Source organism: Rhinolophus sinicus, linkage group LG10 (assembly GCF_036562045.2).
Source record: "Rhinolophus sinicus isolate RSC01 linkage group LG10, ASM3656204v1, whole genome shotgun sequence".
Classification (NCBI taxonomy): domain Eukaryota; kingdom Metazoa; phylum Chordata; class Mammalia; order Chiroptera; family Rhinolophidae; genus Rhinolophus; species Rhinolophus sinicus.
In genome coordinates this window covers 33,932,925-33,951,114 of record NC_133759.1, presented here as the reverse complement: position 1 = coordinate 33,951,114, position 18,190 = coordinate 33,932,925, and the positions used below count along the sequence as shown (strand labels likewise).

General features: G+C 45.2%; 1 protein-coding gene across 2 annotated transcripts in view; it reads left to right on the top strand.

The window, feature by feature from the left end:
• KY (kyphoscoliosis peptidase) overlaps positions 1–18,190 on the top strand; it is a 47,188-nt gene that overhangs the window by 10,514 nt on the left and 18,484 nt on the right. For both annotated transcript variants that reach the window (XM_019748076.2, XM_019748083.2), the window contains 4 exons: positions 7,917–7,991; positions 9,800–9,862; positions 12,815–12,897; positions 16,958–17,066. In XM_019748076.2, the coding sequence (XP_019603635.2) occupies positions 7,917–7,991; positions 9,800–9,862; positions 12,815–12,897; positions 16,958–17,066 (330 nt within the window). The remainder of the gene's footprint in view (positions 1–7,916; positions 7,992–9,799; positions 9,863–12,814; positions 12,898–16,957; positions 17,067–18,190) is intronic.

Below are 18,190 nucleotides of genomic sequence, written 5' to 3'. Positions count from 1 at the left end.
CAAGAGACACCCTTCATCACACATCCTGGCTGGTGCCCCAAGGGTTTCAGCCCTGAGCTCTGGCACACTCAGTTGTCATCTCATAACTAGAGCTGCTGAGTGAGGCTTTCATACTGTGTCCAGCAGAACCCCGTGAGCCATCTACAGGGCTGGACTGTCCCATCATCATCCAACATGCTCTTCCTAGGATGTCAGAGCTCACCACGTCCTGCACTAAATATGTCTACTGCACCCTGAGCAGAAAACTAGCCAGAGTCTGTTTAAGGATGTTTTTTAAATTACAAATGCTTTAGCTGAGGTTTCCTGGTGCTCAGCTACCACAGGAAAATAGTCCAAGGCCAAGAATCAAGGTTGTAAATGTAACAGCCAGTTATGAAAAGAGTTAAAGAAGATCTTAAGTCGTGATGGCAGATACCTGATATGAATCCCTCCTTCCCTACACACACTTGTGTGTGTACACTCACATTCGTACACACCCATGCCTGACAGTCTTTGTTAATTGATTAATGCTCCAGGCAGCCACTTCCAATCAGTCAGAGTTAATGAGCACCACAAAATCTGTTTGCCATCCCTGCACTAGGCATTCTGAGCAAATTAGACCTTTAGACAAATCCTGAGTCAAACCTGCAGAGAGAAGCTGTCAGGTGGGCAATCTCTCCTGACTGGGTAAGAGGCAAACCAAGGCAGTACACCAGGGACATGCTTGGGCTCACCTTCCACATCTCCATTACTGAGAGGGTAGAAAAAAGGAAGCAGAGCCAATAGCATCTGGGGGAAAGGCCTAGGAGCCACTTCTTAGGGTTAGCAGAAAATAATCAGTGATTCACGTTCACTGAGACAGACAGAACCGCAGCTTCGGAAATGTTATTCAGAAACATCCAGGAACTTCCAACCATTCCCAATACAGCCGTATCTCTTTGTCAAAGAATTAGGGAGCTGAAAAACAAACGACTGTTAAAGCCTTTCCAAGGGTGGGTGTTGAGGTAGTCTCACACGCTGAATGCAGGTGACAAGCGGTAGAACTGGGTACCGGTGAGAGAGACAGCCAGGTGACCTAAAGTCCCAGGAAGCGTCTCCCTTGGGTTTGATCATGACTGTTAAGATTGACATAATGGTGTCGGTACTTAGGGTTTAGGTCTTATTTTAAATTTTCTCCAAGTGATGTTCCTCCCCTGTCATTGGAGATTGGTCAAATTAATTTTTTCCCTTAAATTAAGAGTGTTATTTGATACAGGCATGCTATGGTCAGCCAACTTACCACGTCACTCACACCTTTAAGAAGCATGGGACGACACTGTGAAAGCTGCTCACCTGGGAACAGCAGGCCCAGACCCAGTTCCTGGGGTACAGAAGCCGCCCAGAAGTGCCCTTACACACCCGGAAATGAGAGTGGGATCACACTCTCACACAGATCAGCGAGGCCAGGAGCCATGCTGTTTTCCTCAAGAGAGTACTGGTCAGCAGCACCCCACTGAGGGAGGCCAGGAAGTGGGGCTCAGGAGAATATTAGACATCAGTTCCTGTCCAACAGGGGAGAGAGAAGAGGAAGGAGAGAAGGGATTAGATATAGTGAGGGGTGGAGCTTCGTGTCCAGGGCTGCCTTCAGCACGTGAGACTGCCTCAACACCCACCCTTGGAAAGGCTTTAACAATAGTTTGTTTGTCAGCTCCCTAATTCTTTGACAAAGAGATATGGCTGAATTAGGAGTGGCTGGAAATTCCTGGATGTTAAAAGAAGTTTGGGGAAGAGGTTGGTTGTTGAACCCTAAACCAACAAGTTGTTCAGTTTTGCAGCTTCTCTAAGCTACTGGAGATTGTTCCAGTCTAGCATTTTCCAACTTGTGTTTGACGAAATAATACTGGGTCAGATAGGCTTCTTTGCTGCAGGACTTCTCAGAGCATTGTGCATTTCGTCTTACAAAAGGGGAGAGAGTGGGCATGTTTCTCAATTCATTTTTTTCACAAGGCATTTTGCAGGTAAGTACAGCTTGGTATCCCCTTTGGAAAACACCTCAGAATGCTTCAGGTGGACAGTGAAAAGAAAAAGGAGAACAGGCCCAGGCCTCAGGCATCACAGGAAGACACACAGGAAGTCTTTGCTGCTAAAGGATGGATAAAAATCAAACGTCAGGGAGTGCATTGGCGATCTACGAGTATGCATACATTTATGTAACCACCACTACAGAGTACAGAGAAGTTCTGTCACCCCAAAATATCTCTTGTGCGACTCTTTGTAGTCACATCCTCCCATCCCTCCTAAGAGTTTCTTTGTATCGTTGAGAAGTATTTCTTGATATGGATGTACCACAGGGCGTTTATCCATTCACCCATTGAAGGACATTTAGGTTGTTTCCAGTTTGAGGTGATTATGAATAGAGCTTCTGTAAACATTTGTGTATAGGTTTTTGTGTGAACATATACAGTTCTATTTCTCTCCAAGAGTGCAATCGTTGGGTCATTTGTTATCTATTATGTTTTGTTTTATAAGAAACTGCCAAACTATTTTCCATAGTGGCAGTTCCATTTTACAATACCACCAGCAATGTACAAGAGATCCAGTTTCTCCACAATATTATCAGCATATAGTATTATCACTATTTTTTTATTATTGCTCGTCTAATAGGTTCGATATCTCATTATGGTTTTACACATTCTAGTAGCTAATCATGTTGAATGTCTTTGCATGTGCTTATTTTCCACCTTTTTTTTTTTTTGGTGAAATATCTGTTCTTTTACCCATTTTCTAGTTGGATTGTCTTTGCACTTTTGTAAAAAAATCAAATTGCCATATTTGCGTGGGCCTATTTCTTAACTCTTTATTATGCTCTGTTGATCTATGTCTCTATCCCTTTGCCAATACCACACTGTCGTGATTACTGTAGCTTTTAGTATATCTTAAAACCAGATAGTTGGAGTCCTCCGACTTTTTGTTTTTCAAAATTGGTTTGGCTACTCTAGTTGCTGTAACTTTCCATCTAAACTTTAGAATCATCTTGCCTATATCTACAATCTCCAAGGAGTTTGATTAAAATTTCATTAAATCTATAGCTCAATTTAAGGAGCTGGCCACTTGGCAATGTTCTCCCGATTTATCTGTCTTTTTTAATTTGTTTGATCATATTTTGTAGGGTTTTTTTGTAGGTTTTTCTTATTTTTTAATTAAAGTATATTGGGGTGACAATTGTTAGTAAAGTTACATAGATTTCAGGTGTACAATTCTGTATTACACCATCTATAAATTCCATTGTGTGTTCACCACCCAGGGTCAGTTCTCCTTCCATCACCATATATTTGATCCCCTTACCCTCATCTACCACCCCCCTACCCCTTTACCCTCTGGTAACCACTAAACTATTGTCTGTGTCTATGAGTTTTTGTTTCTCATTTGTTTGTCTTGTTCTTTTGTTGTTTTTGGTTTATATACCAATATCAGTGAAATAATATGGTTCTCTGCTTTTTCTGTCTGACTTATTTCGCTTAGTATTATAATCTCAAGATCCATCCATGTTCTCACAAATAGTCCAACTTCTTTATCCATTCATCTATCGAAGGACATTTTGGTTGTTTCCATGTCTTGGCCACTGTAAATAAAGCTGCAATGAATATTGGAGGACACCTGTCTTTATGTATAAATGTTTTCAGATTTTTTGGGTAGATACCCAGGAGAGGGATTGCTGGGTCATAGAGTAATTCTATTTGTAATTTTTTGAGGAACCTCCACACTGCCTTCCATAGCGGCTGCACCAATCTGCATTCCCACCAACAGTGTATGAGGGTTCCTTTTTCTCCACAGCTTCTCCAACACTTGTTACTATTTGTCTTGTTGATGATAGCCATTCTGACTGGGGTGAGGTGATCTCTCATTGTGGTTTTTATTTGCATTTCACTGATGATTAGTGATGTTGAGCATTTTTTCATGTCTATTTGCCATTTGTATGTCCTCTTTGGAGAAATGTCTCTTCAGGTCCTCTGCCCATTTTTCAATTGAGTTGTTTGTTTTTTTGTTGTTGAGTTGCATGAGTTCCTTGTATATTTTGGATATTAGGCCCTTATCGGAGGCACTGTTTGCAAAAATCTTCTCCCATTCAGTTGGTTGCTTCTTTATTTTGTCGATGGTTTCTTTTGCTGTGCAGAAGTTTTTAAGTTTGATATAGTCCCATTCATTTATTTTAGCTTTTACTTCCCTTGCCTTTGGAGTCAAATTCATAAAATGCTCTTTGAACCCAAGGTCCATAAGTTTAGTACCTATGTTTTCTTTTATGCAGTTTATTGTTTCAGGTCTTATGCTTAAGTCTTTGATCCATTTTGAATTAATTTTGGTACATGGTGACAGATAGCAGTCCAGTTTCATTTTTTTGCACGTGGCTTTCCAATTCTGCCAGCACCATTTATTGAGGAGGCTATCTTTTCTCCATTGTATGTTTTTGGCTTCTTTGTCAAGAATTATCTGTTCATATTTATGTGGTTTTATTTCTGGGTTCTCAATTCTATTCCATTGGTCTACGTGTCTGTTTTTCTGCCAATACCATGCTGTTTTGATTATTGTAGCCCTGTAGTACAAGCTAAAGTCAGGGAGTGTGATACCTCCAGTATTGTTTTTTTTCTTAATATTGCTTTGGCTATTCGGGGTCTTTTGTGGTTCCAAACAAATCTGATGATTTTTTGTTCTATTTCTTTTAAAAAATGCCATTGGGATTTTGATGAGGATTGCATTAAATCTGTATATCGCTTTGGGTAATATGGCAATTTTAACTATGTTGATTCTTCCAGTCCATGAACACGGAATGTCTTTCCATTTCTTTGTGTCTTCTTCAATTTCTTTTTAAAATGTCTTATAGTTTTCAGCATATAGGTCTTTCACATCCTTGGTTATGTTTATTCCTAGGTATTTTATTCTTTTTGCTGCAATTGCCAAAGGAATTGTGTTTTTTTATTTCTTTTTCTGAGATTTCATTGTAAGTATTTAGGAATGCAATGGACTTTTGTACGTTGATTTTGTAGCCGGCAACTTTACTGTATTCGTTGATTGTTTCTAAGAGCTTTTTGGTGGAGTCTTTAGGGTTTTCTATATATAGCATCATGTCATCTACAAAGAGTGACAATTTAACTTCTTCATTCCCAATTTGGATGCCTTTTATTTCTTTCTCTTGCCTGATTGCTCTGGCAAGGACTTCCAACACTACGTTGAAAAGCAGAGGTGATAGAGGACAGCCCTGTCATGTTCCTGAACGTAGAGCAAAGGGCTTCAGTTTTTCACCATTAATTATGAGATTAGCTGAGGGTTTGTCATATATGGCCTTTATTATGTTAAGGGATTTTCCTTCTATACCTATTTTATTAAGTGTTTTAATCATAAATGGATGTTGTATCTTGTCAAATGCGTTTTCTGCATCAATTGATATAATCATATGGTTTTTGTCCTTTATTTTGTTTATGTGATGTATCACATTGATGGATTTGCATATGTTGAACCATCTTTGTGCCCCTGGGATGAACCCCACTCTGTCATGATGAATAATCTTTTTAATGCATTGTTGCATTCGATTTGATAGAATTTTGTTTAGGATTTTTGCATCTGTATTCATCAGAGATATTGGTCTGTAGTTTTCTTTTTTTGTGTTGTCCTTACGAGGTTTTGGTATCAGGGTAATGTTGGCCTCATAAAATGAGTTAGGGAGTACTGTCTCTTCTTCAATTTTTTGAAAGAGTTTGACTAGGACAGGTATTATATCTTCTTTGAAAGTTTGGTAGAATTCACTAGTGAAGCCATCTGGTCCCGGACTTTTGCTTTTGGGAAGGTATTGGATGACTGATTCAATTTCCTTACTGGTGATCGGTCTGTTTAGATTTTCCAGTTCTTCATGGTTCAGCCTAAGAAGGCTATATGTTTCTAAGAACTTGTCCATTTCTTCTAGGTTATTGAATTTGGTGGCATATAGTCCTTCATAGTATTCTTGGATGATCCTTTGTTTTTGTAGGTTATAACATATAGTTTCTGCACATTTGTTTCAGATTTATACTTAAGTATTTCAATTTTTGGAGCTACAGGAAATATTAATTTTAAAATTTGATTTCTGATTACTAATTGCCAATACGTATATAATTAATTTGGGAAGTGCTGATCTTGTATCCTGTGACCATGCTAAACTTATTAGTTCTAGGGTCTTTTTTGCAGATTACTTGGGATTTTCCATGTAGATATGTCATCTGTGAATAAGGAAAATTTTATTTCTTCCTTTCCAATCTATGTGACTTTTATTTCTTTTATTGCACTGGGTAGGACTTCCAGTACAGTACTGTGTTTATTAGGAGCAGTAAGAGTAGACGTCCATGCCTTGTTACCAATCTCAGAGGGGAAGAATTTCGTTTTCACCATGCTAGCATGCTGTTAGCTGTAGAATTTTGGTAGATGCCTTACTTCAGATTAAGGAGTTTTCCTTCTATTCCTAGTTTGTTGAGAGGTTTTATCATACTAAATTTTGTCAAATGCCTTTTCCTGCTTCAGTTGATATTATCATGGGATTTTCTTCTTTGGCCTGCTAATATGGTAAATTACATTCACTGGTTGTCAAATATTGAACCAGCTTTGCATTCCCAAGATAAACCACACTCAGTTGTGGTGTATTTTTTTTTTACTATATTTATTTTACTAAATTTTCTTTTACTAAATTTCTAATATTTTGTTGAGGATTTTTGTGTTCATAAGAAATTGTAATCTATAGTGTTCTTTTCTTATACTATCTTTGTCTGGTTTTAGTATCAGATTAATGCTGGCCTCATAAAACGGGTATGAATTATTCACTACTCTTCTGTTTTCTAAAGTATCTTGTGAAGAAAATGGTGTTATTTCTTTTTAAATGTTTGTTATAATTTTCCTGGCATTTGTATGTTTTTGAATGATTTTGAACTAAAAATTTAATTTTAAAAATAGATATAGGAACATTCAGATTTTCTTTGGTGAGTTTTAGTAGTTTGTAGCTCTCAAGGAATTGGTCTATTTCATGTAAGTTGTAGAATTTATGTACGTAGATTTGTTTGTATTTCCTTATTGTTTAGCATTTAGCTAAAGATGAATTTCATCATTGTTGTTCCTTATTGTTGTTTTAATACATATGGGGTCTGTAGTGATATCACCCATGTCATTCCTGATATTGGTATCTTGATTTCTGATTTATGTCTTGTGTCTTCTTTTCTCTTTCTTTTTTTTTTTTTTTTTGTCAATCTGGTTAAAGATTTATTAATTTTACTGATCTTTTCAAAGAACCAGCTTTCGATTTCATTGATTACTCTTCCATTATTTCTTCAAATATTTTTTCTGCACCATACTATTTTTCCTCTCCTTCTAGGATCTCAATGACATGAATGTTAGACCTTTAGATATTGTCCCACAGGTCTCTGAGGCTCTGTTCACTCTTTCTTCCTGTTCTTCATATTGGTTGCTTTCTAGTGATCAATCTTCAAGTTCACTGAATTCTCTGGGAGCACTTTTTCTCTGCATCCATTGTGCACTTCTGGGTTTGGGGCTGCCTTTGAGTTCAATCTAGGTAATACCATAGAGGGAGGGGAATAGTAAACTCATTGCCAATTTGGAGACGCTTTATATTCTAATCTTCTTCCCCAATTTGCCTTCTATCACTTCCATAGTCCTCAAATAATTGCCCCATGCATTCTTTCCAATATTTATAGTTGCATTCAGTGAGCAAGACAAGATAGAATATGCTTACTCAGTCTGGCCGGATCTGGGAACTCACTGTCTGCTTGCTTTTTTCTCTTTGCTTTTTCAAAAAAGAATTACTTGTGTATTCAAAAGAAAGCTATAAAACCAATTGTGTTTTGTTGTTCAAACATCTGTCGTGAGACATTGTATCCTTTCCTAGCAGAATCAGGCTGAGGATGTCGCCTCCTATTCCTTTGCAGGGACACAGCTAACTGTGGAGGTCCACCCTCAAGACACCATGCCCCAGCTACTCAAGAAGTTCTCCTTGGCTAAACGTACGTACAGGGCTGCTCATGTGTGGAGGGCTGGCAGGGAGGATTGAGGGCAACTCAATGGGCCAGAGCCCAGCCAGGGCGTCTTCTGGGATGAGGAGAGGAGTGACCTGGACCTCCACACTGGTAAGAAGCAAAGGCATGACAGCTCATGCTGGGGGTTCTCTTTCTTATCCATACCCAATAACCACTATTCTTGAGTGTCTGCAATTAGGCGTGGGTAACACAAAGCATTTAGCTAAAGATGAATTTCATCATAAGAGTATTGTTGTTGTTTTTAGATACTATTTATTGACTGCCTAAAAAGTAGTATGCACAATGCTAAGTTCTTTACATTTATTAACTTTTTAACCTTTTGACACATACCGTTATTACCCCCACTTTTTAGATCAGCAAAGTGAGGCTCACAAAGGTGAAGTAACTGCCTAAGTGACCAACTAGGAAGAGGGTCAGACCCCAGGTCTGACTGAGGCCTGTGCTCTTACCCACCAGAGTTGGCTGCCTTCAGTGCAGGGCACAAGCCCCGACCCAGGGCCCTGCTGTCTCCTCCATTCCCTTCTGGGTCCTTTCCCTGCATCTCTCCATCTTGTGGCTAAATAGGGGCCTGGGCAAGTGCCAGTCAGGGAACGGAGGCTGCAGAACAGCCAAGACTGAGTGGGCAGTGTACACTCAGTAAGCCAAGGCAGGCCCTCCATGGCCGCCTGGTCCTGCAGCCCTCAGCAGTCAGGCTCTCAGGAGGGCAATCAGGTGTAGAGGAGACAGGCCCTAGGAGTCAACTGCCTAGATTCAGATCTCAGTTCTGTGAGTGTCTTGGGCAAGGGTCTTAATCCTTTTTTTAAACTCAGTTCTGTCATCTATAAAAGGAGGGAAATAATTCAGTGTCCCTCATAGGATTTTTATGAAGTTAAATGAGATAGTCAGTATAAAGCATAAGCCAGGTGTAGTGAGTACACAATAAATACTAGCTACTATTCTAAACCCCCATTACTCTACCAAAGAATGTAGATGAAAACAAAATATAGGTGCAAGAAAGAAAAGGTCCGTTGTGTCTCAGAATGGCCTACATGCATTGCAACCTTTCATTGTTATATTTACAACCTACAGTGGGCTTCAAGTGCATAAAACAACCTGCTTTGGCACCCCAACCCCAGCTCTCCTGGTTTCATCAGGGACCCACATCTTCCTGACCTGGTTTCAAATCAGCAGGAAGAGTTCCTCTCCTGCTGCCCATGGAGTCAAATAGCTATTGGCGACCATTCTGCCTGAACAGTCCTGGATTTATAGGATTTGATTGCCCTTGAACATTCCCAAGGAATAGTTTAATAATTACTTGACCTGGGTTTCAGCTCCATACAAACCACCTTCCCCTCGCCCCCCTTCCATATCTGTCCATGGTCAGTTCTTGTTCTGGGATTCTCTTGTCCAGTGAATTCTCTGGTACGAATTCACTGGTGCTCTTAGCATCCCCAGCTGTGTTCCAAGATGGCAGGAGAATGTAGGGAAGGGCAGGAGCAGCCGGCTCCAGGCAGACCCACTGAATAATCTAAAGTGTTGCTGTCGGAGGAAATGCTACCTCGGCTCACAGACTGTAGGTATCTTTCTTGTCATGCATCCCTGGTTCCCTTTGCCCCACCAGGAAGTTCAGTGCAATTCCAGCAGCCAGAGCAATTCCAGAGTCCAGGGGATAGAAATAAGAAGGCTGTGAGAAGGAGAGTGGGTTAGCAGCAAGGACCCCCACCCAGAGAATCATCTGTGCTTGCATTTCTATTTCTTCTGAAGTGTCTCTACTTCTGACCTTTGGGATATTGTAGGTTTACAAGGTGATAAAAATGGAAACACAAGACCCCGGCAGCCTGGAGGGAAAGATGCCCACGGTAAGTTGCAGGGCCTTCTCAGGGGCCATTCTGTGAAACGGGGAATTGGTTTAGCCTCACGGGGAAATGCCAGTCAATTGAAAATGGCTCCCTAGGGCACTGTGCTGAGAGTCTGGGACCACCTCTGGGCTCAGGGGAGAGGAGTATCGTGACTGACTAGCAGTGTCTGCCATGGACGCGAGGGGCAGCTCCTTCACCAGCTATGAACCTGAAGTTCAAGCAGAAACCCCACCAATAACAAGGCAGTCCATTACGGGAAACATATTAAAAGCAGAATCCAGCATTATGTTAACATTAAATGAAGTCTAAGCGTCCATAAAGTAGGTGGCGTGTGAATAAGCAGAGTGGGGCAGAGGAAGAAACCCTGAAAGGGCTGATAGATGGCCTGGGTTTGAACCCTGCTTTTGTTCTTCACTCACCTTCCCTGGGCCTCAGTTTCTCCCTTGGTAGATGACATGGCATCTAAGGTTTGGTACAGCTTGGCATTTCTTCCCATTGTTTTACTTTAAATTTAGAATAATTTAGTTAATGTCACTGGCATTTTAAATGTATTTGTGGAAAACCGTATTTGGATCTTACATAATCTGCTCAGAAGGTAAATTTAATGAGGCATAAATCATTCTGGGTATTTTTAATGTTTAGATATTGTAAAGTGGAACCAAGAAAAGGTAGAACTAGTAATAGGGTTTTCAGACCCATTTTAGAAATGCCATCTTTCTTCTAAATGGGAGTAGGGTGACCTCATTTGCAGATCTGTACTGAGTGGAAATTGTTCAATATGTAAGTCCCCTTCATATCCACTTAGGTCACCCTGATGGCCCTTGTCAAAGAGTGGCAGGAGCCAGATCTGTGAAGGGAGAGGGCACTGAGAAGTGGGGATGCTCAGGAGGGCCTGCCACCCTGTCTCTGTGCCCTCCTGGGCCAGGGCTGCCCTCAGACCACGCAAGATAGGGACTGATGGTGACCTAAGCAATGGAAGACAATCAGTCCCGGCTTCGGCAGCAGAGGGGAGGCCACGATGGTGCTGGGTTTCAAGGGAGCTCTAATGTAGGGCTGCAGGCGGCGGGGGGTCCAGGAAATGTCTTAGTCATTGCAGAAGGAGAAGAAAATGAAGAAAGAAAATGCTACATTGCTGGTGAGACCCCAGGTAGGGTTTGCACAGCTCCCTGCCCACCACACACCCTGTCCCCTCTTAGGAGAAGAACAGCCTTCAGATCCTGGATATGTCAGAACATATGACATGGTGAGAACCCAGTCAGAGGCTTCAGGCCAAAAGGACCAAACCCCCCAGGGGCTGCTGCCATGTGGCAGCAGGGAGCAAGGGAGCAGTGTGAGGTGGCCTTGGGGAAGGTGCCAAATCCAGCCTGGGGCTGAGAAGGAAGAAGGCCTGGATCCTAAAAGGAAGGGACCTTAGAGCAGTAGGGAAATGCAGAAGGAGCCATGTGACCAGCTCCTGATGGCTAAACTTGACTATCTCCCTAACCAACTGGCATTAGCCCTCATCCATTCCTGGCGCAGTGTGGGTCATGGAGCAGCTCAGCCCAGAGCTGGTGGTGACACACCCTCCCCACCTTTTCACCACATCTCTTGGGTCTGTAGCACCAAGGTAGGGAACTCTCACAACCCTCGCGGGATGTGGGCAAATGCACTGGCACAGAGGCTTCAGAGCCCTGCTCCTGCACTTATTGGCTGAAAACCTCCATTCTGCACACTACAGGGAACAGAGGAACGCTGACCTTACCACATGAACCGTCATCTCATTCATTCTCCCAGGTGCCCCGTATAGATGTGCCTGAGGCCGAGTGGCTGAGTCCAGCACCCCCAGGGAGGTGGAGGTCGGGTCCCAACTAGAACCAGGCCTTCTGTGGCACCACTAGGCACTTTCCCGCATCACTTTACTCTCCCCAGGCTTGCTGCTGCACCCTGGGGCCCCACCAGCACCCCTCACTCCCCCAAAAGGCTCCTGAGATGGCAGGCTGAGTGTTGGGTGGGTCCATGTGAGTCAGGGATCAATGCCCCTGTGGCCCCATCCTCCTCTCACCCACTCCCTGTCCTCCCATCCAGCTTGCCTAATTTGGGTCAGCTTGGCTCAGGGGGGCTTGAATATCAAGGGCCCTGCCAGAGCCCAGAATCTCTTCTGGGCTGAGATAGGGGTTTGCTGCCCATCCGTCAGTAGGTCTGACCACTGGTCCATTAGCCCTGCAGCAGCAGACTGGGCCTGTCCTGTGTCCAGGCTTTCTATGAAAAAAGCTGGACAAAGATGAGTGATTCTGGGGTGCAGTCTCCCTCAGCAGCCTCCCCACAGTACTTTGGGTGCCTGTTGTCAGAACACTTGGCTTTCTTGGGATGCTCCACTCTCTCGCTGATCAGGGACAAGGGAGAAAGCCTGTCTGGGTGCCGAACCCACCTTACCCTACTGAGACCCAGATGGCCTGGCTCCGTCCACCATGCCCTCTTCCCACACCCAGAATGCTCTGCAGCACCTCCACCCCAGGATCATGGCCATGGCACAAACCCTCCCTCCTCGAGCCTATCAGGAGCTAGCAGCATTGCCTGGACACTTCCCAAAGAGCACTCATTCCTGGAAAAGTTAGCAGGGAATCTACAGAAAACTAAATGGTGGGGGGAAAGGGATTTCGTCATCAATCTATATGGGCACTGCTGAGTTAACTGGGGTGAAATTCTTTCTTTAGTACTGGTTTCACAGGGTCTACAAATAAGTTTATGTTCCCTGTGAGTCTCCAAGGGGACTAGAGGAATTGCCATAGTCCCCAAACGAATTTGACCAAGGAATCCTGCTAGGAGAGACAGTTCTTAGGAGCAGAGTTTGAGGCTCTGGGAATCATGTTGAAGGTTGCGCGGTCATAGCTCCTCAAAAAGACAGGGAGGCCTGAGCCTGGCAGCCCTTGGCAGCAGGTTGCAGCAGCTGACCTAGCCTCCCTGTGTTTCCAGCATACCCATGGGATCGGTCCAGCCTGAAATCCATGCCCCTGGACCTGCGGCAGTTTGAGAAACTGGACACCTATGCCTCGCAGGTAGGAGAGCCGGCCCCTCTGCCTCTAGGCCCCACCAGGTAGCTCAGAGTTCCCTGAGCCAGGGTAGTACAGCGTCTCCCCAGGCCCCGCCTGAATGCATCCTGAGTCCCTTGCATGGGTGGCCCAGAGTGCCTTTCACAGCATGTGGATGAGGGACGGCAGGCCCAAGGCAGCAGGCCCCTGCCCAGGACCACAGGCCATTCCATCCCCCACCCAATGCACAGTCCTAACTCCTCCACCCCAGGCTGCACACCCTTTCAGCCAGCCCTATCCTGCCTTCCCCCGCCCATGTGGCATTGCCACTGCTGATCCATAACAGCCCCAGCCCAGGAAAGATGGGAGCAAGATGATGGGGACAAATGGCCAGCACCCACTGTGGCTGCCGCCATGCTCACTCCTGGAGCATGTGGGCTGCTGAGCTCACACCTCTGGGCCGGGCACATCTGGGGTGGGGGGACAGAGGGGCAACTACAAGAGCTGAGGCACTAGGGGCACACTTGGGTCATGGGAGCCAAGCAGGACCCTCACCACAGAGCGTCTAATTAGAGGGACCAAGGAGCTGGACCTGCTGCTGACATCAGAGTGAGCCATGCTGGACCAGTGAGCAGGGCAATCGCCTACAGTGTCAGAAAGACCACCCTGTGGTTAGCACATGATGGGCACGTGGGAAACTTGCTTGTTGAGCTGGTGAATGGATGGAGAGGAGAATGGACCAAGACAGTCAGGTCCGAGGCCACGACGTCAGTGGGGACACAGCCAGCTGTCCTGGCAGGAGGAGGCCTGACTTGGATTAAGCAGGGGACACTGAGCACAGAGAGGAGCAGAAGGCCAGCACCGAGCTGAAGGCAGGGGAGAAGGACCGGATCCCCAGTGTGTGTGAAGTCGAAGGCGGGGAGAGGAGCGCTCAGGTGCCGGACTGCGTAACAGAGGGAGGGCAGGGCAGTTCCTCACCTCAAGGAGCAAGGGAGAAGGAGCAAGTCTTGGGGGATGATGAGTTTGTTTGGGGGTGATTGCCTCTAGTACCTGTGGCACATCCAGTGGAAATGACCACTTGGCAGCTGGATGGCCGAGCCTGGAGCCGTATCCAGCCTGGAGAGGTTTGGGCAGAAACACTGACTCGGGAGCCATCAGATTAAGCTAAGAGCTGAAGCCATAGTGTGGGTGTGGTCTTGGGGAGGGCGAGGGAGAGGTCCAAAGAGCCTGGCGCCACCTCAGTCTGGAGGAGAGAGTGGAGAGAAGGCCCCACAGACGCCTGGCAATGAAGGGGAGGCTAGATGTGGGCAGTCCTGAGAAGGAGATTTGGGGGCATTTTGAAGAGACACGACAAACAGGAGGGCATAGAACAGCCAGGACAGGAAGGAAGGAGGTGATGACACAGGTGAGTGAGGGCAGTGCCTGAGAAATAGCAGGCCCCGCAATGGCAGGAGGCCTGCACCCAAGGCTGGCAGAGAAGCTGGCTGAGCAGGAGGGAGAGAGGAAGGGTGGAAGCAGGAAGGAGGGCTCATCAGTAAGGAGTCCTTCCTGGGCCTCATTGAGTCTGAGGCCAGATGAGCGAAGGGAAGGCGGGTGTCCACAGTCTGAGGAGGGTGGAGTACGTGGTGATGACAACCAGAGGGGAAGGAACAGGTTGCTGGCCAGTCTCAGAGAGCAGTGCCAGAAGCCCAGCTGAGGCCAGGGACGCAGCCACAGAGCAGTGTTCAGCTGCAGCCAGCCAGGCCCAGGTAGGGTTCGGGGTGGGGGGTCCAAAGGACCGGAAGCCACAGAACTGAAGTCTGGGGTTAAGTCAGGAACCAGCCAGGCCATAGTGTGGGCCTGCAATGTGGTGGGCACTGCTCTAGACCCCAGAAGATGGGCAAAGGCAAGGACTGTGGCTTTGGAGCTGGACATGGAAGAAAGGGAGGCAGAGAACAGCAGGGTAAGGGGGCGACAGACAAGGGGCCCAAGTCTTGTGGTCAGAATAGGTCCTGGAGCTCCAAGGGGAGCAGTGGATGGTTCTAGGAGAGAAGAGGGCTGGGCGTACCCTAGAGAGGGGGCTGAGGACGGTCAGCACGAGCGACTATTGCAAAATTGAGCACCCAGTTGCCCCAGCTTCTCTAGAAAGATTGAATACGAGCAGGGCCCCCTTTCTAGCAACCCCAACCCTGTTTCCTCCTGAGGGCTCCTGCAAGAAAACCGAATTTGTTCCTTTCTTTTCTTTTAAGTATGGTAAAATATATATAACGTAAAATTTGCCATTTCAATCATTTGTAATTACAGCTCGGTGGCATTAATTACATTACCAATGTTATACAGCAATCACCACTCTCTACTTCCAAAATCAGAAACTCTGTACCCATTGAGCAATAACTCCTCATCCTCCTTCCTTTCAGCCCCCGATAACCTCTAATTTGCTTCCTGTCTCTATGCATTTACCTATTCTCGATATTCCATATAAGTGGAATCATGCAATACGTGTCCTTTTTTGGTCTAGATTATTTCACTTAGCATCATGTCTTCAAGGTTCGTCAGAACTTCATTCCTTTTAGTGGGTGAATAATATTTCACTGTATGAATATATCACATTTTGTATACCCATTCATCTGTGATAGGCTCCTGGGTTATTCCTACCTTTTGGCTATTGTGAATAATGCCACAATGAACATTTGTGAACAGTATCTAGTTGAGTACCTGTCTTCAGTTCTTTTGTGCATATAGCTAGGAGTGGAGTTACTGGATCATATGTTAATTCTATGTTTAACTTTTTGAGGAACCACCAAATGTTTTCCACAGTGGCTGCACCATTTTATATTCCCACCAGCGATGCAGAAGGGTTCTAATTTCTCCATATTCTTGTCAACACATATTCCTATCTATCTTTTTTATTATTGCCATCCTAGTGGGTGTGAAGTGGTATCTCATTGTGGTTTTGATTTGCGTTTCTCTAGTAACTAATGTTGTTGAGTATCTTTTCATGTCTTTATTGGCCATTTATATATCTTTGGAGAAATGTATATTCCAGTCTACTGCCCATTTTTAAATTGGGTTGTCTTTTGCTTGTTGAGTTGTAGGAGTTCTTTATATATTCTGGATATTAAACTCTTATCAGATGTATGATCTGAAAATATTTTCTCCCATTCTATAAGCTATCTTTTCACTTTCTTAATAATGTCCTTTGATGCACAGAAGTTTTTTATTATTATGAAGCCCAATTAATCTATTTTTTTCTCTTGCACCTCATGCTTTTGATATCATATCTAAGAATCCATTGCCAAATCCAAGGTCATGATGCTTTATCCCTGTGTTTCCTTCTAAGAGATTTATAGTTTAAGTTCGTTTGTTTAGGTCATTGATCCTTTTTGAGTTAATTTTGTGTGTGTTGTGAGGTAGGGATCCAACTTCATTCTTTTGCATGTGGCTATCTAGCTAATCAGCACCATTTGTTAAAGAGACTATTCTTCCCCCTATTGAATGGACTTGGTACCCTTGTCAAAAGTCAGTTAGCCATAGACGTATTATGAGTTTATTTCTGGACTCTCCATTCTATCCGTTGGTTGATATGATCCTTATTTTGGTACCACACTATTTTGATTATTGTAGCTTTGTAGTAATTTGTAGAAATCCAGAAATGTGAGTCCTCCAACTTTATTCTTTTCTCAAAATCGTTTTGGCTATTTTGGGCCCCTTGCAATTCTATATGAATTTGAGGATTGACTTCTCCATTTCTGCAAAAAAAAGGCTGTTGGAATTTTATAGGGAGTGTGTTAAATCTGTAGGTTCCTTTGGGTAGTATTGACCATGACTAGGGACTCCTACAGCCACTCAGATACCCACCGGGCTGGGCCCAGGATCTATAAAGAAAATATGTGGTGGCTCCAGGGCCAGCAATTCAGCTGGTCAGCACTACCCACCATGTCCAGCCCCCACACCAAGGGTTGCCCTCAGCTCAGGCTCTGTCTCTCTGGACCTGTCCTCCTCCTTCTCTGCCCAGAGGAAAGGCAGCACTGGCTGCAGTTGGCAGGGTGCTGGGCTCCCCACAGCCCTTGCTCAGGCCCTGACGCAGTACACCTCTCCCACTCCCCAGGTGACGGTCAAGAGTGGCCTGGACGAGCTGGTGAACGACTTGCTCCAGGAGGCCCACAGTGACCTGGAGAGGGTCCGCGCAATCTGGATCTGGATATGCCACCACATAGGTAGGACCACCTGTGATGCCACTCCCTGCAGACCTCTGATCCCAGGGAAGCATCTCTGCAACTCACTCACCAGTGTGTGTGGAATGAGATGGAAGGTGAAGGAGAGGGTTCCTAGATGGCTGAATTGAATAACCTAAGACTAACCAAGGAGAGTAAAACTCACTGTGTGCTGACAGTCTCCATGAAGGGTCATTGAGTGGGGGGTCCCACATGCCACTCTGCCCACAGCCAGTGGCCAGAGCTGAGGCCCTTCACCCAGTGGCCACCTTCCCTCAGTCCTGGTTTTTTTGTAAACCTGCTCCAGAGAGATGAGAACCCAGGACAGAAGGTCATCTTCAAAAAGGATGACCATCAGTTGGGAAGGAGTCATAGCTATTTGAAAAGTTATTGCAACACTAGAGGTTGCTTAAAGTATCAGTGCTGAGAAGGGTGGGCTGTCCTCTCCCAGCTCCTCGATTCCACACTGGCAAACCCAGGCACCAGTCTCAGCCCAGTCCCTAAGTCTCAGAGCCACTTCAGAGGGCCTGGGCCGGTGCAGCTGCCCACAGCTCTTCACAGGACAGCCTTGGGAGTCTGAGCAGGTCAAGCGAAGCCCCACAGGTGGTTGCTAAGGGTTTCCTGGATGCTGCCCTTTGCAGTTGATGGAGGAACCAGGTGGTGGTTCCAGTGTTTGCCCTATGACATAACGACCAGGAGGGCTGTCCTGACCTGCTACCACTGGGCTTTTCCTTTGTCTTCCCAAAGCAGCTTAAAGGATGAACTCACCTGACACAGGTAGGGGGTCTGACCACAGGGCGGAGGGGCCACCTGCACCCACCCCAACCCCAGCAGCTCAGCCTCAGCCTTAAGGGGGCAGGATAAGAAATAAAATATTTGGTAAGACTTTGTTTACTGCTCTCTCTCTCTCTCTCTCTCTCTCTCTCTCTCTCTCTCTCTCTCTCTCTCACACACACACACACACACACACACTCCCTTTGTGCCCTCAGTGGCCACAGTGATTCCTGCCGCAGGGCCTCACCGCAGGCCTCAGGCTCTCTTGTTAGTGAAGTGACAGGCTGTGGGAAAGCATTCTTCTCTATGTGGGGCAGCTGTAATGGTAGCTCAGTGTGCGCCTGTGCGTCAGT